This window comes from Ceratotherium simum, chromosome 33 (assembly GCF_057802395.1).
Source record: "Ceratotherium simum simum isolate JZ-2026a chromosome 33, ASM5780239v1, whole genome shotgun sequence".
In the NCBI taxonomy this organism is placed as follows: Eukaryota; Metazoa; Chordata; class Mammalia; order Perissodactyla; family Rhinocerotidae; genus Ceratotherium; species Ceratotherium simum.
The window spans coordinates 16,862,698-16,886,380 of NC_141932.1; the positions used below are offsets into that span (position 1 = coordinate 16,862,698).

A 23,683-nucleotide genomic window follows, 5' to 3' on the forward strand; every position below is an offset into this window, starting at 1 on the left:
CTGCTGTTGGTGGACACCCCCCCACGGACCACACTGAGGCCAGGTGAAGGGAATTAAATAACGTGATTTTATTTCATCCGAGAGAAAACCAGCAGCCTCACAGCTTGAGCCCTCACCCCGTCCCTCATCCCCTGGCCCCCAGGCTTCTGTCTAATGCCGGTAGTGGGGACTTCGGGACCGGGACCTTGAGCGCCTGGGGAGAGAAAGTGGAGGGGTCCCTGAGGGTTGGGCAGGAAGCAGGGTGCCCTGCCCCATGCACTCCTGTGCACATGCACCAACACGCTTGGGGATCACTGGGGCTTCCGCGATCAAAGGATGAGGCCCCCTACAACTGGCGGGGTGCAGGGTGGGGACCTCCCGCCAGAGAACAGCTAACTTCCCAGGGAGCTGGGCTGGCCTGCTTACCTTCGGGAGGAGCTGTATTCTCGACCTGGAAAGAAAGGAGGAGGTGACGACAGAGTGAGTGCCCAGGGCCAGGAGCGGGCCCTGGCCTGGGCGGCTGCTGGTGTCCACAGCTGAGGCTGCACGCGAGCGTCCACCAGTCCACTGCCCGGACAGGCACCCGCGCCCCTCAGCCCATGCCACTGCCCTGGGAACGAGCATTTCTCCTAACGCCTGCAGTTCCCGTGTGACTGAAGCACTCGTGCATGCACACATGTGCACGCGTCTCCAGCCCGGCTCTCCCATCAGGGAGGGTGGGGACACTCACTGTAACGGGGGGAGGGCGAGCGGCTCTGCCGGCTGTACTGGCGTTCCCATTCCTCTCTCTCCTTCTCTCGGCGTTCCCGCTCCCTGCAGGGGAAAAGGGGGAAGGGTGACCACGCAGCGGGGTCCCCTGCCCAGGGCTCATGCTTCCAACATCCTCATCCCAGCAGGAGAGGAGACCTAGCGGGTGGGCGCTGCGGCCACCCAAGCTTGGAGGTGAGGACACAGCGCAGAGCGGGGTCGGAATCCCAGCCTGCCTCTGTGAAAGGCTCGCTGAGCACAGAGGAGAGCTGGACAGTTCGCTCATTTCCCGTCAAACTCGGGCGCAGTCTCAGGGCACAGGGACTTACACGTTACGTGCTTAATTGGCCTTTGTCAAATGACCAGATTTGCAACCCCAGCGGCTACATTTATCGGGCGCCTTCTCTGTGCCTGGCCCTGATCTCGCTGCATCTCCCAACGAGGCTGTCAGGTGGGACAACTAGTCCACCCCGTGTAGCAGATGAGGAAACTGAGCTGAGGCAGGAGAAAGGCCCATGGCTGGGGGCGCCGCGGGCGGCATCAGAACGCGGCCTGACTGACCGCCACGCCGCGTCCCGGGGCGCTGCGCTCCTCCCTCCTGATGGAAGCACACAGCAGCAGACGGGTGTGCGATCAATGATAACACCCCACAGCAGCAGCAGCTCTGGGCATCGAGCCTCCCGCATGCCAGGCCCCACGCTGGGGCCTTAAGGCAGGGCCCTGCAGAGGCGGGTACCTTATTACCTCTGTCTCACAGAGAAAGGAGTCGGGCTCTGAAAGGTTCAGCTGCTGTCCGAGGACCCGCAGCAAGTACGGGGTGGAAGGAAAAATGAGTAACAGATGACACGGCCTGTCACTGACTGACCCCCTCCTGGCCAACACTGAGCACTATGGGCTCCAGTTCCGCCCACAGGCCCTGGGTGGGCCAGGGCCTCACAGGCGCAAATCCCCAAGCTACCCTGGGAGGTTGGCACCGAGAGGGCCACACAGAGGGAGGCAGAGCTGACAGTGGACCCCAAGTCAGTCTGACCCAGGCCCCGAGCTACTCGGCTCTGCAGTGCAGAACGGGGAGGGGAGGAGAGGAGAGGGGGAGGAGAAGGGAGAGAACAGAAGCCCTGACCCCACTGGGCCAGAGCCTGCCCCGGGGCTGCCGGGAGTTCAGTCGTTCCAGAACATTCACGGAGCACCAGCTCAGTGCTCCCGGGGCTCAGCATGGCAGGCGGCCGGCAGCCAGCCCTGCCATCTCCGTGGGGACCCCAACAGTGAACGAGTAAACGACACAGACAGTGCAGGCCAGGGAGGGTCGGTGCTATGAGGAAAATGGAGCGGGCTGGAGGACAGAGCGTGCCGGGTGCTACTCTAGACCAGGTCAGGGAGGCCTGGCGGGAGGAGCAGGCTGGGGAATCTGCGGAAGAGTGTCCTGGGCCCAGAGAACAAAGGCAAGGCGGGTTGAGGCTGGAAGAGCAGGGAAGAGAGAGGAGGCAGGGCCAGCGCGGGGGCGCGCCCTGAGGCAGGCAGGTGCTCGAGGGCTCAGGCAGGCTCCAGCCAGGAGCCCGGTGGGGGGGGCGGGGCAGGCAGCCCTGAGGCAGGCGGCTGTGGCCCCCATACAGGGAGCGGGGGACGGTCTTACTTCATCCGGATCTTGCGGGCCATGGCGCGAAGCTCGTCTTCCCGCTCCTGCGACAGAGACAGAGCCAGAGCCGGCTGTGAGAGCGCACAGCCTGAGGGCCCCACCCGAGCCCCACCCCGCCCACCCTTACCTGGCGCTCGTGCTCCTGCTGTATCATCTTCTCCTGAGCCGCCTTCTTATCCGCCTTGACTGTGGGGAGGGAGGAACATGGTGGCTGAGGGGAGCCCTCGAGAGACCCCCAGACGCAGAAGCTGAGCTCAGAGAGGCCAACCAGACCGCCAAGGCCCTCAGCACAGTGGCCAAAGAGTGGGTGCACAGCCCTCCTCCCCAGGTGCCTTGCGTGCACGCAGGCCTGTCCAGGAGAGCGCAGCCACCCAGGGCCAGGCTGGGAGGAGAGCAGCCGGGAGAAGGGGTCGGGGAGGGGCATACACTGCCTGTTCAGCGCCTTCTGCATCCTCAGCTTCAGCTTCTCCTGCGGCGTCAGCTTGGGCTGGGGAAGGGGAGCAGAGGCGGGAGAGGGGGTGGGTGTCCGGAGCTCCCACCACCCACCTCTCCAAGAGCCTGGGACTTGCGGGGGAACGTGGGAGGAGGGGCAGGCTGCGGACACCCGCCACAAGGGTGTGGGAGGCCCCGGGACAGTTGGAGCCCCAGTGGACAGTGAGGAGGGGAGGGAGACACGGCTCTCGTGGGGCCAGAGCCCGCCCAGCCCCCTCGATCCCCGGGGCTGGGTCTCTCGGCCCACCCGGGGCCCCCCTGCAGGCCCACCGGGCCCAGCTCTCGGGCACTGCTGCTGGCGGGAATTAGACGGGCGAGTTCCAAATTCTTACTGACTTTGGCAGCTCCTGTCTCTTTACCAGCGGCAGGCTCGGTCCTGGGAGAAGAAAAAGGTAGCTGCCACCGTGACCCCATGCAGCCTCAGCACCCCCTCGGACCAGAGAGCCTAGGTCACAAGCCTCAGACAGCCCAAGGAGAGACCACGCCTTCTGGGATCCCTCAGGACAGGGCCGTGTCCGCCTCTGACCACCCAGGGCAGAGCTCTGTCCCCTCAGACCCACTCTCCCAGGTCAGGGCCGTGACCCCAGACCCCCCAGGGTGAAGCTGTGTCCCCGTGAGATCCACTCTCCCAGGTCAGGGCCAATTCCCCTAGACGCCGCAGGGCAGGAATAAGTCCTCTTGCAAAGAGAACAGTGGGGTCGCCCTGCTCAGCTGAGGCCGACAACCCTCTTCCCACATCCTTGCCCCTGCTCACTTTTTCAGCTTCTCGCCCACAGCCGGGGACGCCGCCGGCCTGGTCAGCTTCTCCCTGGGGGGTGATGGCGAGTGACTCTGGCTGCGGCTACGGCTGCGGCTCTGGCTGCGGCTGCGGCTCTGGCTGGGGCTGCGGCTCCGAGTCAGGCTGCGACTGCGGGACGGGCTGAGGGACCAGCTGCTGCGGCTGCGGCTACTGCTGTGGTGCCGGGGGCCCCGGCCGCCCCGCCTGTAGCGGTCCCCTGAGCGGGAGCGGCTCCTGGGGGCACAGGGGACAGGAGTGGGGCCGTGAAGCTCCAGCGCACTCGGTTGCACACCCCTCACCCTCGCTCGGAACCTGCAGGCCTCCTTCAGGGCCCTGTGGTGGGTCCGGGAATGACTCTCCACCCCTCTCCTGCCACTTGCCGCAGGAATCCCCCTGGCCACTCCCTGGCCTCGCTCAGTCCCTCCGCAGAGACCACCCTCTAGATACAACCGCCCTGAGACGGCTCCTGACTCCTCACTCACCAGACACCCATTCACCCCCTTCCCTAGGCGCTGACTTTGGAGAGGGTGGGGCCTGGCTGGTCGGCTCCCCCCTTGACATGCTGTGCCCCGCTCCGGGCACCCAGGAGGCGGAAGCTCATCTTCACCCGCACCACCTCCTCACCTCGCAGGAGTCCAGGGTCTCAACGCCAGTGGGGTCCACCCCCTCGCCCCAGTCCCCACCAGTCTGCAGCAGAGACCCAGCAGGCCCAGCCTGGGACATGCAGCCCCACTGTTTCTCTGCTCAGGACCCCGGGGGTCCGCAGCAAGGGCTCACCACCAGGCCGGCATTCAGGTTGTGACCAGGCCCCCTCACTCCCCCAGCCTTTCTCTTGCCCTCACCCTGGATCGGGCTACAAGGGAATAACCTGGAACCAAATCTGGGCCACACACTGATCCTGTCAGGGCTGTCCCAGGTTTTCACAACATCCAAGTTTGTTGACAATATTGAGAAAATAAGAGCCGTCCTTTAAAAATCCAGACTCTCAACTTCGCTCAAGAAACCAGAAGACTGGGCAACACTGGCCTGCCACCAAGTGGCCAGTGACCCCATCGCGTGCTCCCCAGGGCCCACCTGGCCCCTCTATTTTACCTGCCAGACCCCCTGGGTTGCTGATGTTGGATCCAGGCCACAACGACACAGGTAATGATGCTGACAACACAGCACCTACCAACTGCGGGGCCCTGTGCTAAGCACTCACAAGGGTTTACTTATCAACCTCCAAAGCCACGCAATGGAGGCAATGCTACCTCTGTCTTACAGACGGAGAAATGAGGCCCCGAAGGTTCCTTAGCAGGCCTGGAATTGACACCCAGGCAGCCGCTCTGCGGTCCACGCTGCGTTCCCATGAGCAGCCCTGACCCCCTGGGGAAGAGGCTAGGAAGAATGTCCCAGGCCCTAGACGCTTTATTTCCTCCCCATCTGCAGAGCTCGCCTCAAACCCTGCCTCCTCTGCAAAGGGTGGCCTTGACTTTTCTGTCCCCTGCCAACCCCTACTCGTGAGTGCACGAGACGTCTCCCCATGGAGTGCCCCAGCCCTAAGGCCGGTCTCCCCGCACACCACACGACACCTGGAGCGTCCATGCACCCCCTGCCCCTCGGCCTGGGACCCCCAGTGAGGAGAGCAGCTCAGTCTCCTGCCCCACTGTGCCCCTGAGATGTGACTGTGCCCCACCTCATGTCACCACGCCTGGAGCTCCCTCAGAGCGGGACACCTCCCCTGCCAACCTCGTGCTTCCTCACAAAAGGGCATCGGCCCGCTCTCTTCCCTCGGAGCCTGGTGAGCTGAGATGGAGCCCTGCCCACGTCCAGGTCCCCCACCCCCTGCACACCCGGCCACACACACCTGCTTCTGCGCCGGGGCCCGTAGCCGCCACGCCGGGCAGGCGAGCGCGAGTAGCGGGGTCCGTCCCGGGAGCCCCCGCACGAGTGGCGCCGACCGCCGCTGCGGGACCGAGAGTAGCGCCGGGAGCGGGAGCGGGAGCGGGACCAGGAGCGGGAGCGGGAGCGGGCGTGGCGGCCGGAGCGGTAGTAGCCCCCGCCGCGGCGGGAGCGGGAGCTGGAACGGGAGCTGGAGCGGGAGCTGGTAGTCCTCGAGGCAGAGGAGGAGGAGGAAGAGGAAGAGGAGCGGCGGCTGCAGGCGGGGCACGGGGGGCCGGTCAGTGCCGGCCTGGGCCGAGGCCCCCCACTGCCCCGGGTCCCCCCCACGGTGGCCAGGGCCTAGGGCGGGCAGCGTGAGCGTTACCGACCGGGCGCTGGCATTACGTCCCGGTGCGGGGCCGCCAGGCTGGGGGGGTGCGGGGGGCTTCCCTGTGGCGGCCCCTGATGCGGCTGCGGCAGCCGCGGCTGCGGCGGCCTCCTCGTCGCTGCCCCCAAAACTGGTGATGAACGTGATCTTCTCCTCGCGGCCCGGGGTCGGGGAGCGGGAGCGGGAGCGGGACTCAGAGCTGGATTCGGAGGGTGACCTGCAGATTTGGGCGGGGGGGAGGAGGGGCTCAACCTCGAGCCTGTCTCCCAAAGGACCACAAACACGGCAGAGCGACACACATTCGAACAGTGTGGCCCCGAGCAAGAGCCGACACCAGCACAAATGACAGAGCCCAAGGGCAGCCAGCCAGCCAGCCAGCCAGCGACACAGGGTCTGATTCATGACCATGGGGCCTGTTCAAAATTCCGACGAACGGGACTGACAGAGAACTGTACTGATTTTACGACGCTATTAAAGAGGGATGAGCAGATCTATATACCTAATGTGGAAAAATTTCCTCAATACATATGTCAAGTAGGGGGAAAAAAAGAAAGTTCTAAATATGAAGTGTGGTACAATCCCATTTTTGTAACACAAAACCCTGACACCCCTCACAGCTCCCGTGTCTTGAGCACTAACCTGCGCCACACATCCCACCCAAGGGGATAGGCCTCACCCCACCCTCCCCCAGGAGCCCTGAGGGCAGGCCCCTCCAGCCCATTCTGAAGGGGAACTGGGGTCAGACTGAGGTCTGCCCCCTCTCCAAGCCCCGGCCCAACCCCACCACACCTGGGAGACACACGTGTGCAAGGCTGGGCCATTTCACGCCTGTTATTTCTGGGACTTCAGATTAAAGGGACTTTTGCTGTCTAAGTCACACCTTTCTGCCATGTTTGGTCATTTTTAACACAAGACTGCATTACATTTGAATCAGAAAATTAAAGGAGGTCCACATTTAAAAAAAAAAAGATTGGAAAACAGAAACCTGATTCAGACCCACAGCTGACACCGGGTGCTAAGACCCCAGGACACCGTCACCCGGTCCGTGATCTCAGGGAGGCCTACGGGGCGACCCCTCCACCCCCTCACCACCACCATCAGCTCCCTGGGCCCCTGGAACTCACCGCTTATAGGGGTCGTAGGTGGGGCTGTCTCGGCGGGCATAGCTATGGAGAAGAACAGAACAAGTGGGGCCTGGGATCCGAGCAGGCACGGAAGCACCAGGCGCGGGAGGAGGGGGCTGCCGGCCAGGTTACCGGCCGGCCTTGATCCCTCCACCTGCCCCGCCTCTCATCTGTCCAAAGCCTGAACCCTGGCCCCACCCCACAAACCATGTCCCAGACCCATCCTGACGCTGAGCTACCAAGGACCTCAGCAGCCTTCGTCCTGCTTTGCCTCCAGACCCCAGACCGGAAGCACCCCTCCTTACACTCAAGGCCCTCGGGTCTGCTAAGTGGTCCTGGCTTACTGATGATGACGATGATAAGACTAGAAGAGCTAACAGGTCCGAGATGCTTGCTGTGTGCCAGGCCCTAAGGGCTACACTTGGACGAGCTCAACTGCTCTTCCTGACAACTCTGACGTGGGCACTATGACTATTCACACTTCACAGCTGAGAAAACTGAGGCCCAGAGAGGGGAAGTCACTTGCCCAGGGTCACACAGCTCATAAACGAAGAAGCCAGATTCCAACCCAGGCCATGCGGCCCTGACCCCATGCTTTCACACACTACACTGACTTGTGCCTCCATGGCGAAGAAGACAACGGCAAGAATCAGCGCAACTCCTTAAGGAACAGTTTCCAGACCCCGTACCAAACCCTGAACCTATGGCGGGTTGTTTAAGCCTCACAGCAACCCTCAACTACTCTCCTTGAACAGAGAAGGTGTGGCAAAAAGAGGCCTGGGTTGGCACAGGGCCGCCAGTCTCAGAGGCTGCGGCAGGCTCTCCTCAAGGTTGCTCTCCACCCCACACAGCCTGCCTCATCTGAACGTGCCCAGGTCCTCGCTGTGGACATGGCACACCCCCCTCCCGGGAGGGAACGGTGCCCCTTTTCCAAAGAAGGAGACTGAAGCTCGAGAGAGGACCTCACTTGCCCAAACCCTGACACCAGGAAGTGGTCAAGCAGCAAAACCAGGTCGGAGTGCAGGGCCAGGCCCATGCCTCTCGACTCTGCCCTCAACTCTTCCAGCCCCCAACGCCGGCCCCCTGGCTCCCGGGGAGGCTGGCAATGGCCCGAGTCCAGCAGGGTGACGGAGCAGCTGGCAGGGCACGGTGTCCACATACCCCACAGCCATTCCTCCTCTAACCCTCCCCATTCAACACCCGAGAGGACTCTCTCTGCAAGCCAGACACCTGCCCCCGAAGAATCTTCCTGAGCCCCAGAGTCCTCCACCAGAGCCTGAAAGACTGACGTGGGCAGGGTGGGGCACGGGGGAAGCCGACCTACCTGGGTGGGCTGATCTTGCGGCCTCTCAGCCGCTTCTCCCGGAACTCCCTCCGCTGGCGCCGGGAGCGCCGGCCCTGGAGTGGGGTGGAGACCAGGCCGGTGAGCGGGGTCCTCCCTGAGGCACGCCCCCGCCCCTGCCCCAGCCCAGGCCTCACCGAGTACATGGCCTTCTCCTCCTCAAGGGCCTTGGCATGCTTGATGGCCTCCGCCTCCTCTTTGTCTTTCCGGAGCATCCTGTGGTGGGAGACAAGGGTCACGATGGAGGAGGGGCAGGCCACAGGCAGAGTCGTCGCAGGAGGACCCCATCCTGGGGTCTCTCATCTGTTCAGCACTATTATTGAGCACCTACTGCATGCCGGGTGCTATTTTAGGTACTGGGGACTCAGTATTGAAAAACAAAAATTCCTCACTCTCGTGGGCTTACATTCTGGGTAGCACACAGACAATGACCAATGGAATGTACCATGTGGTAGGCTAGTGAAAACCTCGACGGGAGAGTAAGTCACGGAAGGGGAAGGGAGTGCAGGGCACAGGCAGAGGCTGCTGAGCTGTCAGCAGGGAGGTCAGGGCAGCCACACAGAGAAAGCGACAGCTGGGGAGTGAGCTGCACAGACACGCAGAGCCAACAGCACAGAGTGGCCCAGAGGTCAGATGGGGCCTCGAGCACTTGAGGAGTAAGGAGGCAGTGGAGGCCGGGCGGTGGGGGGCAGAGAACAGGCGGCTAAGACCTTGAGGCCATGGCGAGGACGCTGGCTGCTCCTGAGGGAGGGAGGAGCCACAGAGGGTTCTGAGGAGAGGGTGCTGTGTTCAGAGGTCTGTTAACCAAGACTATTCTATGTGCTCTGCATGGGGCGTGACACAAGGCAGAGGCTCAACCAGCAACTGCGAGTGAATGAGCCAGTAAAGGCAGCCTCTCCACTAGAGGGTGCTGTCCACCAGGCCGGGAACCTGGGCGCTTCCAGGGGTCAGATCCCACAGGTCACACAGAGCTGGGTGGTGGCCTGAGTTTCTGCACAGGCAAAGCAGCTCATAAGTACCCACCCCATGAGCTCGGGAGCCCGTGTGTGTGAAACCCTCCACGCAGGGCCCGGCACACGAGTGCTCAGAGCAGGGTGGCCGTCAGTACTTGGGGGAGGGACAGAGACACCAGGTCCACAGAGCGGGGAGGGGTGCCAGCCAGCAGGCCTCACCTGACGAAGTCGCCATCAGCCATGCCATAGGTCGTGGCCTGTTTGTTGAGGTCGGCCACCTGCTCCTGGTTCAGTTCGTCCACATCCACCTCCACGTCTGCACCAAGAGAAAGGCTGTCAGGGGCCAAAGCTGAGCGAGGACAGGGGAAGAGGGGCAGTGCCCCAGGAGGTGAGGCGGGGGGCGCCCGCCAGACTGAGGCCTCTGCAGGGGGGAATGAGTCAGCTCATCTCGGCATCCCCAGGCCAGCACAGGGCTTGGCCAGAGGCAAGTACAACCAACAGCAGGGGCTGCGGGGTGGGGGGTGGTGTGATGGATGAGGGGCCAGTGAGCGGGCGGTGGGGTAGATGAGCAAGGCGAGTGGAGGGAGCGATGCGAGAGGGAGGAGTGAGTGGGGGACAGACAGAGGAGGTGGATGAAGACCCAGGGTGGGAGGCGGGGGTGTGGACACAGTTGTTTGGGAGCCTGACGAGTGTGAAGAATAAGTGGAGGGGGAGCCGGCCCGGTGGCGTAGCGGTTAAGTGCACGCACTCTGCTGCTGGACTGGAGGCCCGGGTTCGGATCCCGGGCGTACACCGATGCACCACTTGTCAGGCCATGCTGAGGCCACGTCCCATATAAAGTGAAGGAAGATGGGCACGGATGCTAGCCCAGGGCCGGTCTTCCTCAGCAAAAAAAAAAAGAGGAGGATTGACATGGATGGTAGCTCAGGGCCAATCTTCCTCACAAAAAAATAAATAAATAAATGGAGGGCGGGACGGACGCTCTACATATGTATGAATCAGGAGCCAGCTGGCTGCTGAGTGGGAGGCAGGTGGCGGGTGGATGGTTTGATCAATGGGTATTTAGGTAGCAGCAAACTAACAGCAGGGAGGGGATGAGGGATGGCTCTGTAACTGGATGAACACTTGTTTTCCAGAGAGAGAAGGAGGAGAGACAGAGAGCCTGCGCAGGCAGAAGAGCATGGAGCCAGAACCTAGGTGGGGATAGTATCACAAAAGCATTGTCCTAGAAGTGAGAAAGGGGAGAGGGACACAGAGGGAGGCCGGGAGCAGAGGAGCACATGAAGGAGACAGGGAGGACCGCAGGAGGCTGGACTGCCCCGGAGCAGGGGCGGGACGAGACACGGAAACGATGCCCAGGGACTGCGGGGGGGGGGAGGGCAGAGAGGGGACCCCACCGATGTCGGGGATGACCTCATCTTCGTCCGAGTTGCTCTCCTCCTCAGCTGGCGACTCCTCCTCCTCTGGCTTCTCCACCACCTTCTCCACCTCAGCCACCGTGCTGTCCTCGTAGGTGTAGCCAATGGAAGCCTTCTTCTCTGCCAGCCTGGGACGGGGGAGCCCGTGAGCCAGTGCAGTGCCCAGGGGAGAGGAAGGCCGCAGGCAGGACACACCCCACGGCCGAGCCTCGAAGGCCCGCACACGGAGTTCCCCACGCAGCAGCCTCTGGAGTTCCACGGCAGCATGGCGCCCTCACCTCCAGGCTCCCCCCACTCTCCCTCAGCCTAGAACCCTCTGCGGCACCTCCACCGGCTCCTCCCTCTTCCTCCAGGCTCCAATGCCCCCTTTTCCAGGAAGTCCTCCGAGTGGGGTCAAACACCATCCTGAGCTCCCAGCCCCACCCATGTTGGGTCATTACTGTCGGGGACAGGTCTGTCTCCCCCACCAGACTATGAGTCCCAGGAGGGCAGGGCCCAGATTTATCTTGGGTAACGACATGGCCCAGCTTTGCCCAGAACAGAGCGGGGGCCTAGTGTACGTCCACTGCTGAATTAACTTAGTCACATTCCCTGTCCCTGAAAGTGGGGTCTGGGATAAGGACCAGAGTCGCGGATCAAGGACCAAGAAGCTCCCAGTCACGTCCGTGGAAACTTGAGATGGAGGAAAGGAGGAGACACTTAGGATCCCAAAGGGGGAGCCTCAGCAGCAGGAGGAAGGAGTCAGGGCCCCAGGACCACTGCAGAACACGTGGAACAGCGGTGCTCTGGAGGAGGTGAAGGCCGTCCCCAGCAGGGGGAACAGCATGTGCCAAGGCAGAGAGGGAGCACGTCTGGCCAGACCGGGGTGGAGAAGAGAAGCGAGACTGCCCCACTGCTGCTCTTCCGAGATGCAGACGGGGTTCTCCCTGCACCGGAGGCTGCTCCCAGGGGAGGCCCCACATCTCCCAGCCACTCCTCAAGGGACACAGCCTTGAGCAGCCCTCTCCAGAGTGACAGCTGCTGCTGACTGCAAGCTGACCGCCCGCAGGCCCAAGACAAGACTTTACACTTAAGTTCCATCCCCTGTGGTCCGTGGAGCTCCAGGCAGAGGGGACTCCTGCCAGCCCGTCTCAAAGGGGAGCACCCAGGCTCAGAGAGGGCAGGCCTGTCTCCCTGGGGGCCTGCTCTCACGGCACCTCCCACCACTCTCAAGTTGAAAACACACTGTAGAGGGGCCCGCCCCGTGGCTTAGCGGTTAAGTGCGCGTGCTCCGCTGCTGGCGGCCCGGGTTCAGATCCCGGGCGCGCACCGACACACCGCGTCTCCGGCTATGCTGAGGCTGTGTCCCACATACAGCAACTAGAAGGATGTGCAACTATGACACACAACTAGCTACTGGGGCTTTGGGGGAAAAATAAATAAATAAATAAAATAAAATAAAATAAAACACACTGTAGAGGTTTCTCAGAAACCCTTCCCCTCTGGCCACTGTGTCCTCCTCTAACCATTTATTAAGTGAGCGCCTATTGTGAGCCAACACCGGCTCCAGCTTGGGGAGACCACAGTGACAGGACAGACAGGCCATGCCCTAGGGGCTCGCAGTCCTCCTGCCTCACTGAGCCCGCCGTGCCCCAGACCCAACTCACTTCTTCTTCTCGTCCTCACTGGGTCTCTGCAGGCCTCCGTACAGCTCGTCAATGTAGATCTGGTACAGGCACTGCTCCTCCGAGACTGCTCAGGGCAACAGGCATGAGGGTCAGAGTGGGGCGGGGACACTGGGAATTCCGGGGGGGACATGAGAATGCAGTAGGGCAGGAGAGTGGCTGTAACCCAACTGCAGCTGGGGACAGGGTCACCGATTTCCTGACAATCACAAACTGCAGGAGGGCCCTGGCTCCACCACTGACTTGCCATGCAACTCTGGTCACGGGACTTAACCTCTGTGCCTCAGTTTCCTTTTCTGTAGAATGGGACCCCAGTAGAGTGAGCATTTGGTACTCGGGCTCCCAGTGGAAGGAGGCCTTTGGCTGGAGCCTCTGGAACCATACACCTATCCTGAGTGCTGGCCGTCCCCCGGACCCCATGGGCCACCCCACTGTGTGCCTCTCTGGCTCAGTTTCAAGTAAGTGGTTTGGGGCCACCTGGGCTCTCATTCACCCACAACAGCCAACTCAGGGGGCTCAGCAATGTACCAGAGCCCTCCCCAATCCTCCCCTCGTGAGACATGTGCCCCTGACTTGCCGTGGGCCCCTGGGCAAGTCCCCCTCCCTTCGTGAGCCTCCTTTTCTATCTATAGGGCGAGCTGGCTGGGCCAGGTGAGCCCAGAGGTGACACAGCAGGGCCCTCATGCTCCAGCAGCCATTCTGGTTCTGGCCCGCGGCTACAAAGCCCTGGAGGAGAGGGCCCTGCTGACCTGTCTCACACCAGCGGCCTCGCTCTCCCGGCCCCAGGCACACAGGCCTCCTCCCCCACAGGGCTGTTCTCGTGGCCGGGGGTCCTGCGGCATACCTCTCCCCACTGGGGCGCTGCTATGCACCCTTCACTGACCCAGCCTCAGTCTAGCGCCTCAGAGAACAGCGCACAGCCTGTCTGACTGCCTTAGTTGGTACTAACCATCCACTTTTGTGATTACGTGGCTACTGCTCTCTCCCCTCTAGACCCCTGATCCCACAACAGCACCTGACACACCACAGGTGCTCAGGAATTGTGGGGATGAATGGATAAACAGTCAGACAGAACGATGGGCCACTCTGGCTCCATCACCAGGAATCCACGTGGCCTTGGATGAAGGCAAGAACGACAGCATCAGTGATGATGACTCCCCTGATTCTAAGGCCTCACTGATGGCTAGAGTTCTGGCCACCTCTGACTTGAGAGGTGCTAAAACGCCTATCTCAGAAACAAAGAAATGTGGGAATAGTGACCCACAGGGAGGCCTACTGTGCCAGGCTCAGTGCCGGGGTGTTATGCAGCCCTCACTGAACCCTCACCACCACCTTCTCCAGAAGGGCACCGAGACCCACCAGGCTAAGGGACTCATGAGTGGCCCGCTCCCCCTAAACTGCACGGGGAAGCCCTGGGCGGGGGAGTCTCAGAGTCCTCGGCAGGCGAGCCGGAGTTTGGAGCCGTCCGTGAGGAGGCAGCAGTGGTTGAGAACACGGTGCTCCCCCCAAACCCTGAGCCTCAACATCCTCATCTGTAAAATGCGGTATCATCACCCCCAAGCCACTGGGTGGCTGTGCAGATGTAATGAGATAACACAGACAAAAGATCCCAAGTCTGTCGGGGTCCGAGCACCTCCCGGGGCAAGCCCAGAGTGGGGAAGGCCTCTCTGAGCCTCCGTTTTCTCATTTGTGAAGTGGCAATGGAGAAAAATCCAGGACATACATGAACACTTGGCAAATTGTCAAACTCTGTCTAAATATTCACTTAAATATCGTCTTCAGGGCTGACGTTCTGACCCATGCAAGCAGGGGAAAATGCACAGAGGAACAAAGTATGTTCTTGCCATTTTCCCCAAATTTTTAGGAAAAAAGACCATCGAGTCAGAGGGCATGGGCTGTGGACGGGACCGTGGCAGGACCAGTGAGTTCAGCAGACAACTCCCATACCAAGTCCAGAGCTGGAGGCCCTGAGACAGAGAGGTGTGGACGGGGCAAGGCCATGACAGCGCTGGGACAAACGCAGGGTCCCTTAGGAGAAAGCACTGGGGGACACCTTCCTTCCCAAACGTGCCTAGTCTTCCCGTCTCCAGGGACCCCCAAACCCGCCCTCTACCCCGACCACTCACTGCCGGCAAAGTCGTTCTGCACCAGGCCACGGTAGCGCTCGTAGTTACACTTCCGCTCGTCCGACTCCTGCTCTGGGGAGCTTTGGGGAGGGCGAGGTCTTGAGATCAGAGGGAGAGGGCAGATCCCACCCAAGCCAGCAGGAGGGGGATGAGGGACCTGGCTCAGGTTGGAGGTGGGGGGACCCCCACTTGCACGCCTCCTTCCTTGTCAGGCAGGGGCCAGGCGGGGAAGGGCTCGGGAAAGAAGCGGTGCTGCTGGGTCGGACCCCCTCGCCTGGCAACCCCATGGGGAGGCGGCTTACATGGTGGTGAGCAGTGGGGGCGTGTAGTCGGGGATGTGGTCCAGGTGGGCGCGGACGTCGAAGCGGTCAATCATGTTGTTGGTGTCTCCCTGCCAGGGCATCCTGAAGTGGGGAGCAGGGGAGCAAGGAGCTTAGGGTCGCCACTGCCTAGGACACAAAGTGCCCGTTCCCTGCCACCTCAAGCTCGGGAGCCTGGCCCCCCACCCCCATCTGACCCCCATGCCAGGGCCTCCTCCCAACCCCCGCTCAATCCCTTATGCAGCAAGCCCCTGAATCCACATTCAGGGTCCTGGTCTGAATGGAGCCCCGGGAAAACTGAGGCCCTACTTCTCAGAACCAAGCAAGAGTGGGGAACTTGAACCAGGTCCTAGGGGCCACTTGCTCAGCCCCAGTCACATCAAAACATCCCCTCTGACAACCTACTCCCTGCTTCGTCTGGGCCTCTGGCCCCGGCCCCGGCCATTCCCCTCTAAGTCCCCCAACCACCACTGCCCCCTGGGGCCTCCATTTCAACCCCTGCCGGCTCTCCTCAGCCAGTGACTGTCACCTTCCCATGCAGGCCAACCCTTCCTTGCCTGAGTCCCTGAAGGTCTGTCCACACCCCACTCTCAGTCACAGACACCACCCTGCCCCCCCAAATTCAGTCTTACATGTTAACGGGGCTCTCGGCAGCCAGGGCGACTGCTGAATCCAGGTGCACCTTGCAAGCTCGGCCGTGCACCTGCAGGAACTGGGCCGGGTCCTTCTTCTGTAGGGACGGACAGGACGGCGGTCACCACCCAACTGAGCCCCAAGCCTGCCACCCCCCGCACCCCCAAGCTCAGCAGCGACTCACCTCTGATGTCAAGCAGGCCACACTTCAGAGGTAAACCAGCCCATACAGGGGTGGCGGCACTAATGGGGCCACCTAACCTCTGGGAACAAAGCGGTGCCAAGAGGCTCTCCGCCCGCACGGCCAGTACTGACACCTCCCTCCCTAAAACGTTACCCCCAGCTCATCACCCCACCCACCCCAGGGCTGCTCATTCAGAGCCCAGTGTGAACACATTCGCCTGGAGCGGCCTCTGAGACACCAGGCCTGCATAAGCACATGAGAAGATGATCATGTCACTGCTCCTCAGAGAAATACCCGTCAGAACCACCAGACAGCCGTCACACTCAGCAGGACGGCTAAAAGGGAAAGGACAGACAGCACAGAGCACTGACAAGAACGTGGAGAGAGGAGCTTCTTCAAACAGTTAAAGAAATGCCACCTGCCCCAGCAAGTCCACTCCTAGGTCTCTCCCCACAGACCTGAGAGCAGATCCTCCACACTGCACAAACGTTCCCAGCAGCGCTACGCACAAGAGCCCAAGGTGCAGCCACCCAAAGCTCCGACAGTGCACGACAGAGAAACAAAACGCGGTGCCGCCAGACAATGCAATACTGTTTGGCAATAAAAAGGAAGGGAGTACGATCCAGGCCACGACACGGATAAACCCTGAGAACACTATGCGAGGTGAAAGCAGCCAGGCACAGAAGGCCACATGGCGGATGATTCCATTAACGTGAGATGTCCAGAACTAGGAAACCCAGAAACAGAAAGCAGATGAGTGGTTACCCAGGCCTGAGAAGTTGGGGGGCGGGGAGCAAGGGGACTGACTGCTAATGGGTCCAGGGTTTCTTTTTGGGGTCATGAAAATTTTCTAAAATTAGATTGTGGGGACAGTTGCACAACCCTGTGGAAATACTGAAAACCACTGAATCGTACGGTATGTGAATTATATCTCAATAAGGCTGTTTAAAAAAAGGCACCAAGATGGAGACGAATGTCGCCTGAGTCTACGCCCCTCAGGCCTGAGCCCTCGGGGGTCACAATTCCCGGTCACCACAACCGCAGCAGGAGAGGATAAAATCCAGCAGCAGCTGCAGCTCCCACCGCTGAGCTTCCAAGTGCGGGCCCGGGCTGAGCTCCAGGTGCGTGCCACGTCAGGCACCCACAGGAGCCACGAGACGGGCTGCTGGTGCCGTCCACTAAATCCCGGCCAAGCGCCGGCAACGCCTCCCCAGAGTCCACCCCCACCCACCCCGGGTCCACCCAGCACCCCTCTCGCCTGCACCCCTGGCCAGCCTCCTTGCAGCTCCCCGCTGCCCCCGTGCCCTCTGCAGTCCATTCCCCACACAGCGGCTGGGGGTCCTGCTAAAACCTGTGAGGCCACGTCCCTCTCTGCCTTCTCTCCCCACTCTCTCCAGGCACCCCGGCCTCCACGACACGCCTCGAACACGCCGGGCCCGCCCCACGCTCCGCTCAGGACCTCTGCGCTTGCCCTTCCCTTGGCCTGCAACGCTCCTGTGTGTGGCTGCCCCTCACTTATTCCAGACTTCCTTCTGGAAGCCTTCCCTGTCAACTCTATCTAAGTGGCTCCCCCACCCCTCATGTCCTCTCACTCCTTAACCCCACCTGTTTTCCTCAGAGCACACCCCCCCAGTACCTGAGATTACACCTTACACCCACGGACCACCCGTCTCCCACACTGGAACGTAACCTCCGTGAGGCAGAGGGCTCTGCTCTGTTCCCTGTGGTATCCCCGGCACCTAGAACAGGCCTGGCCCGCAGCAGGCGGGCGCTAGGGGACACTGACTGAAGGAAGACAGGGTGACTTCTCACTGACACAGGGGGAGACAGAGCCCCTGCAGGAAAACCCGCCAGCTTCAGGTGTCCGAGAGCCTTCCCTTCCTCACTGTCCCCAAGTCCCACCCCAACCCCAGCCAGCAGATGAGCAGCCGTACCAGCCACCGCCAGGAGCTGAGCGGACACTCAGCAGTGACCACAGCCAATGTGGGGCCCCTGTCCACCCCGCGCCCCCCACGCGCCGGGTGCTGGCCGTCCTCATTCTCATCTCACACCTCTTGAAGAAGCTAGGAGGACACCCCCCAGACCCAGGGGCCGGCCGGGGGCGCTGCTGGAACCCACTCCTCCCCTGCACCTCGCCCGCTGCCTCAGCGCCTCCTCTCAGGCCACACAGCTCCTGCAGCCCAGTGAGGGCCGCTGGCCAAGGCCCCCACCCCTGAGGCTGCTGGAGGCCCAGTGCCCAGCTCCCGCAGCCAGGAGTCATGGGACAGACTGCAAGTGGACTTTGGCCGGCACTGGCCCCACAGAGTGGAAACAGCCCTGGGCTGGGAGCACAAAGCTGAGCCCAGGGCCTGGCTCTGTGGGGAGATTCTGGAGAAGCAACGAACCGCAGTAAACCCCGGCACGAAACTACGTGTTCTATGTACATTTTTTCACTCAAACTTCTCACCCGTGGGAGCAAGGTGCTACTCTTAGCCCCCTGTTCCAGATGAGGAAACTGAGGCTCAGAGGGCCGAGGCCCACTTGCTCGAGATACACCAGCAACAAACAGAACCAGGATCTGAACCCAAACGGGCCTTACTCCAAAATCCACTCCTTTTTTTTTAAGAGTAATATTTTCTTATTATGGTAAAAGACATGAAATTTACTATCTTAATCACTTTCAAGTGTTCATACAGTAGCTTTAACTACGTGCACCTTGTTGTGCAACAGACCTCTAGAACTTTTCCATCTTGCAAAACTGAAACTCTCTGCCCACTGAACAACAGCTCCTCTTTCCCGTCCCCACGGCCCCTGGCAACCCCCGTGCTATTTTCTGTTTCTACCGGCTTGACGACTTCAGATATCTCATATACCTGGAAACCCGCAGAATCTGTCTTTCTGTGACGGCCTCTTTCACTAGGCCTGATGTCCTCACCCTTCCTCCTTGTTACAACACGTGTCAGAATTTCCTTCCCTTTGAAGGCTGACTGACATCCCACCATACGGACATGCCGCGTCTTCTTTATCCATCCCTCAGTCCACTGACATTTAGTTTATTTCCACGTCTTGGCTATTGTGAATAATATTGCAATGAACGTAGGTGTACAATCATCTCTTCAAGATCCCAAATCCATTCTTAACCACTGACTACTCGCCCTCCAAGATCAGACGGGTCAGAAGAGTTCACGGAGTCACTCATTCAGTCAGTCAGCCGTTAAGCAGGCACCTGTGTGTGTCAGGGCCTGTGCTAGGGACACGGCAGTGACTGAGACAGCCAGCCCTGCCCTCACGGCTCACAGTCCAGTGTGGAAGAGAGAGCCGGCACACACAGGGATGACCCTGAGTCAGCAGCACTGGGATGGGGGACCTCAGGGGGATGCCTGTCTCAGCCTGGGGTGCAGAGTTGCCTGGGGCTGCCTGGAGGAAGAGACACCTCAATTGATTTAACCTATCTCCCACTTTCCTATCAACAGGGAATTCTGGTTTTTTACCCAAACCACTGATTAAAGAAGAAAAGTTGACTAGGCCAGGAGCAATGACAGAGTCAGGTCACCTAGGGAGAGAGAGCAGGCACCAAGGACAAATGAGGAGCAGAGAAGCCAGCTCTGTGTGGACACAGCCATTTGGCCACATCTACCTCAGCCTCTTCAACCCTCGCCCCACAGCCTCCTCTCTTGGCCCAAGAATGAGATGAGAGACCCTTGGTTGCAGCCCCGTCCCCTCCTCAAAACAAAGCGGCCATCAGCCCCTGCCCAGCCACTGTGCACAGCTTGGCGGCTCTGATTTGAATGCTGATCACGTCCAGGTCGGGGACAAGGGCTGCTTGTACAGGCCTGCGCCACGAAGCTCCCAAAGACACTGGTTCTCGTTCTTGCAGCCCTTCCCCGTCACCCAGTGAGAGCGGCTGGTCATCAGCACTGCCCCCAAAGGGAGAAGACAGCCTGGGGAGCTACCCCGCTCACAGAGATGAGAGCCTGGAGTCCCAGGCCCTGCGAGTGACCCAACTCCAGCCTTCCCTCCTCGACATCATCCACTGACCTGCATGCACATTCCAGCTCTACCCGGGAATAACTTCAACAACAGTAAGAGCCAGCATTTACTGAGCAAGGGACCGGGGCCGGCCTCCGCTCAGTGGTCTCCGTGCCCAGTTTCACTGAAGACTCCAAGGGCCCTGTGAGGGGGGGCTCTTGCCCCCACCACTGGTGGCAGACCATTAACTGGCAACCAACATCCATTCCCCCGCCTTCGACAGTAACAGGACTCCTAATACATCTGGCACAAAGCCACCCAGAACCAAGTCTACGCCTCAGCCTTCCTCGCAGCTGTATACAGGTGACCAGGGGACCAGTTTCTGGCCAGTGGAAATGAACGCAATTGTCACGGGCAAACATCTAGAAACTTCAACAACTGGCATGAGCACGTTGGCCCCTTTCCCTCCCTTCCTCCTCCCTGCTGGATGGAATGAAGACACAATGGCCAGAGCTTGAGCAGCCCTCCTAGACCTTGAGATGACACTGGGAAGGAAGCCACGTGCAGCTGAACAAGAAAATGGTCCCTGAGCAGCAGGGACCATCTCTGGACTTGTATGTGAAAAGGAAATGACGTTCTCTCTTGTTTAAGCCACTGAGGTTTTAGGTCTCTGTTACTCACAGCCAAACCTCATTCTACATGCCCCATCACTGCACACACAGAAGAAACCAGGCTCAGGTAGACAGCCACTCGCCCAAGGCCACACTGTATCTAAGAGGAAGAGCTGGAATTTGAACCCAGAGCCCCACAACTCCAAACTCTAAGCACCTAACCATTTTGGTATTTTGCTCCCATCTGTGTCACCTTGGACAACTTGCTGCACCTCTCTGAACTTCTATTTCTGCAGCAGAAAGCCCAAGTGAAAAGCTAAAGGAAGTCAAAGGTTGGAGAGTCTGGGTCAGAATGCCAGCGCTGCCCTCTTGCTATGTGACTGTAGGCCAGGACTCGCTGAGCCTCAGTTTGCTCGTCTGTAACATGGAGATAATAAGAAGCACCTCCCAGGCCGGGGTGAGGATGCGATGACGCGGAGAGGCATGTCCAGTGCTTGGCACAGTGGTTAATGCACAAATGCTCAATAGCGTTAGCTGCTATTATCAGCATCACCTCTACCACAGGGATCAACACCAAACCCGCCGGCCTGCTGAAAGGACTAGAAAGAATGTGCCCAAGCAGCGAGCACTGGGCCTGGCACACCACGGGCCCTTATAACAGGCAGCTACTCACTCCGGAGCACTGACTGTGTTCCTGGCCCACCGGTGGGGCCTCACCGATGACCCACACAGACCCAGGCCCCGTCTCTGTGGTCCTGCTGTAGTTATTCTCGCACCACCAGAGACAGCTCTCCCTCCAGCCCAGTGGTCCCTTGCTGGGTGACACAAGAAGGGAGGAGCTCTCAGAGATCCTTCTCCTGGGGTAAGAGCAGCCTCTGTCCCCTGGGTGACTACGGGGACTCAAAGAAATCATGCATCTAAAGCTCTTCTCACATAGCCTGGGCCCTGAGAAACATCAATTAAGATGGTAACTGCTATTGTTAATACTATTTTATTCCTCTATTCTTTCCAACCGTATTTATTGGGCCCAAGCTTGGGACGCAAATGTGACCCAAATACACCTCGCCCCCAGTCTTACAGAGCTGGATGTGTGTGTGTTAAATTCCACAAAGGGGAAGGACAGCATTTATAGGGGGACACCTGAGTATGGGGCCTGAAGGAAGACTTCCCTGAGGATTGAGATCTGACTGATGAGGAGGAGTTAAGCAGGTATGGGAGGAGCTCATGCAAAGGCCGTGTAGCTGGAGAGGGCTATATGATTCTGGGAGGTAAGCATACTCCTATACATCTTTTGGGTTAGAGAAAGTTGCCGTAGGAAGCAAGGAGGCCAGATGGCTTGAGCAAAGGGACGAGGTAGAGAGCAGGGTGGTGTGAGTCTGGAGCCGGGGCAAAAGCCAGACCATGCAGGGCCTTGAAGGCTGTGCTGAGGACCCTGGGCTTTCTCTCAAGGGCACTAGGGAGCCATGGAGGAGCTCTGAGCAACGGAAGGACACGTCAGCTTTGTGCTTTAGAAAGACCTCTCTGGCCCCCTTGAGGAGGGGAGATTGAGGCATGACTGGACACTGGGACAACAGTGCAGGAGTAAACGGGAACATCTATATAAATATCATCTACCCGGAGAACACACCCTAGTAAACGAGTGTCATTGCAAGCTGGGGTCTCACGAACAGGGAGGAGTTAAACAGGTGAGAGGAGACAGTACAGGCACAGTGCCCTGTGGTGGCACAGATGCAAAGAAGGACAACAGAGCCGCCCAGGGACGACGCTGAGATGCTGGTAGAGGCCAGAACATAAGGACCTTTTAGGTCACGGGACAGAGTTCAGTCTTCTCTCCAAAAGCAACGGAAGCATCAAAGCATCAAACAGGAGAGGGAAGCGGTCAGCGTTCACCTAATGAACACCGACGGCACTCCTACAGGGTGCCCAGCCAAACCCCACGACGACTGAGCTCTGCTAGGCACTGTGATCACAGCAATAAGCAAGACAGACAACGTTCTAGAGGCCAGTCTGTCTGGCCTGCTCTGAGTGTGACAATGACCTTCCCCCTTCCTGCTAACACCAGCTCTGCACTCTGAGGCCACACCAAACAACACGGGAGGCTGCGACAAACAGAATGCCTCGGGTGGTCACCAGTGATTATGCTCAAGAAATGAATGAGCAGTCTCCTGAGGAAACAGGGCTCTTGCCTCCGCATATTGCCCAGCCCAGATTTTCCCAGGGTGACCTGGGCCCCACCTTCGGGGGAGCCCCCACCTCCGATGAAAGGCCCGGTACTCACGATCTTTTCATAGTACTCGCGCCTCCGCTCCGCCCTCTTCTTGTAGTCCACCATCATGCCTCGAAGCTTCCGCTCATGCTTCCGAGCCTCGTGCCACATCGTGGTGAGGCCAAGCCTGGGGCCTCCACCTGGGGGACGAGGGGAGGGGAGGGGAGAGTCAGACGGGCTGTAAAAACCATATGGGCAGAACCAAAGTCACCTAACAAGTTGGTGACAGAGCGGATCCTAAATGCCGGCCTCAGGGACGGGAAGTGAGGCTGAGGCTGCAGAACTGCACGCCAGATGCTCAGCAGGATCCCTGACGTCTCTAATTCCGAAAATTCCCCCGGGGGATTCTGGAGTGAGCATCCCCGGGAAAGGAGGCTCCTGGGCTCAAGGAGCTGGAATCCAGGATGAAAAGTTTTGGAATGGATGGAGTGAGCGTTTGAAGATCTGGAGGCAGCTGGGGCCGTCGCTCAAGGGAAGCGGAGGAGCTGAGCGGCTCCCACCCGGGGCCATCCGACGGGGTGGGAATGGGTTGCGGGGGAATGCAAATGAAGGCAAATGGAGGAAGAGGACGAAGGCTTTACGGGAACAGAGTAGTGGCACGTAGGTGGGGGTTGAGGGCAGGTGAAGGGCGCGGAGGGAAAACGACAACGCTTGGGGGAGGAGGGGGAACATGGGGCAGCGCCGCAAAGAAAGACCAGAACGGGGCTGAGGTCCAAAGAACGAATCTGAAGGCGGGGAAGGGAGCACAGGCTGGGGGGAGGCGGAGCTGGCAGGCGGGGGGGTGGGGGGGTGCTGAGTTTAGGGGCCAGGCTTGTGGACAGGGGCGGAGCACGAGGGTTTAGCAGGGCCCGAGGACCGGGTCCGGGCCGGAGGGCTCGGGCTGCTGCTTTAACAAGGGGGCGGGGACCGCGGCAGGCGGCGGGGTCTACGCCGCGAGTTCGGGCCCGCAGCGGCGGCAGGGGCGCGGCCTGAGGCGCGCAGGCCGGAGGGGGTGCGGGGCGCGCGGCCGTCGGGGCCGGGGCCGAGCGGAGGCTCGCAGCAGCCCGGGGAGAGGCAGAGGCACGGACGAAGCCGGGCTGACGCCCCCCCGAAGGCCAGGAGGTCGGGGCCAGCCACCCGCACTCACCGGCTCGTCGCCGCCTCCCACCGCTGCGCCCGCGCGCCGCCCGCACCGGAAGCGGAAGTGGGAGGCCGCGCGAAGGGGGACTGAGCGCGCT

At 60.4% G+C, this 23,683-nt stretch overlaps 1 protein-coding gene across 2 annotated transcripts; it reads right to left on the reverse strand.

Moving 5' to 3' along the window:
• Window positions 1-44: 44 nt before the first annotated feature.
• CLASRP (CLK4 associating serine/arginine rich protein) lies at window positions 45-23,638 on the reverse strand. Of its 2 annotated transcripts, XM_004440142.2 has the most exons (21): window positions 23,593-23,638; window positions 22,479-22,606; window positions 15,457-15,554; window positions 14,807-14,908; window positions 14,505-14,584; window positions 12,361-12,445; window positions 10,694-10,842; window positions 9,516-9,612; window positions 8,481-8,559; window positions 8,326-8,399; window positions 7,002-7,043; window positions 5,879-6,094; window positions 5,476-5,763; window positions 3,606-3,863; window positions 3,188-3,227; window positions 2,786-2,846; window positions 2,487-2,545; window positions 2,357-2,403; window positions 710-792; window positions 406-430; window positions 45-193 (listed from the first exon to the last, which is right to left on the reverse strand). In XM_004440142.2, the coding sequence occupies exons 2-21, from the start codon at window positions 22,575-22,577 to the stop codon at window positions 151-153; spliced, it is 2,025 nt and encodes a 674-aa protein (XP_004440199.1). In that variant the 5' UTR covers window positions 22,578-22,606; window positions 23,593-23,638; the 3' UTR covers window positions 45-150. The 2 variants fall into 2 exon arrangements, 1 of the variants encoding a protein (XP_004440199.1); XR_001392584.2 differs by lacking the exons at window positions 45-193; window positions 406-430 and having other exon boundaries at window positions 3,184-3,227.
• Window positions 23,639-23,683: the final 45 nt, after the last annotated feature.

What these genes read in the sequence shown, in the direction of transcription:
- CLASRP (XM_004440142.2), bottom strand. Translation starts at nt 22,577, where the DNA reads ATGTGGCACGAGGCTCGGAAGCATGAGCGGAAGCTTCGAGGCATGATG. An exon ending in GAAGGCGCTGAACAGGCAGT is followed by an intron (nt 2,546 to 2,785) that starts GTATGCCCCTCC and finishes CCCTCCCCACAG; the next exon opens with TCAAGGCGGATAAGAAGGCG. An exon ending in CTCGCCCTCCCCCCGTTACA is followed by an intron (nt 431 to 709) that starts GTGAGTGTCCCC and finishes CTTTCTTTCCAG; the next exon opens with GTCGAGAATACAGCTCCTCC.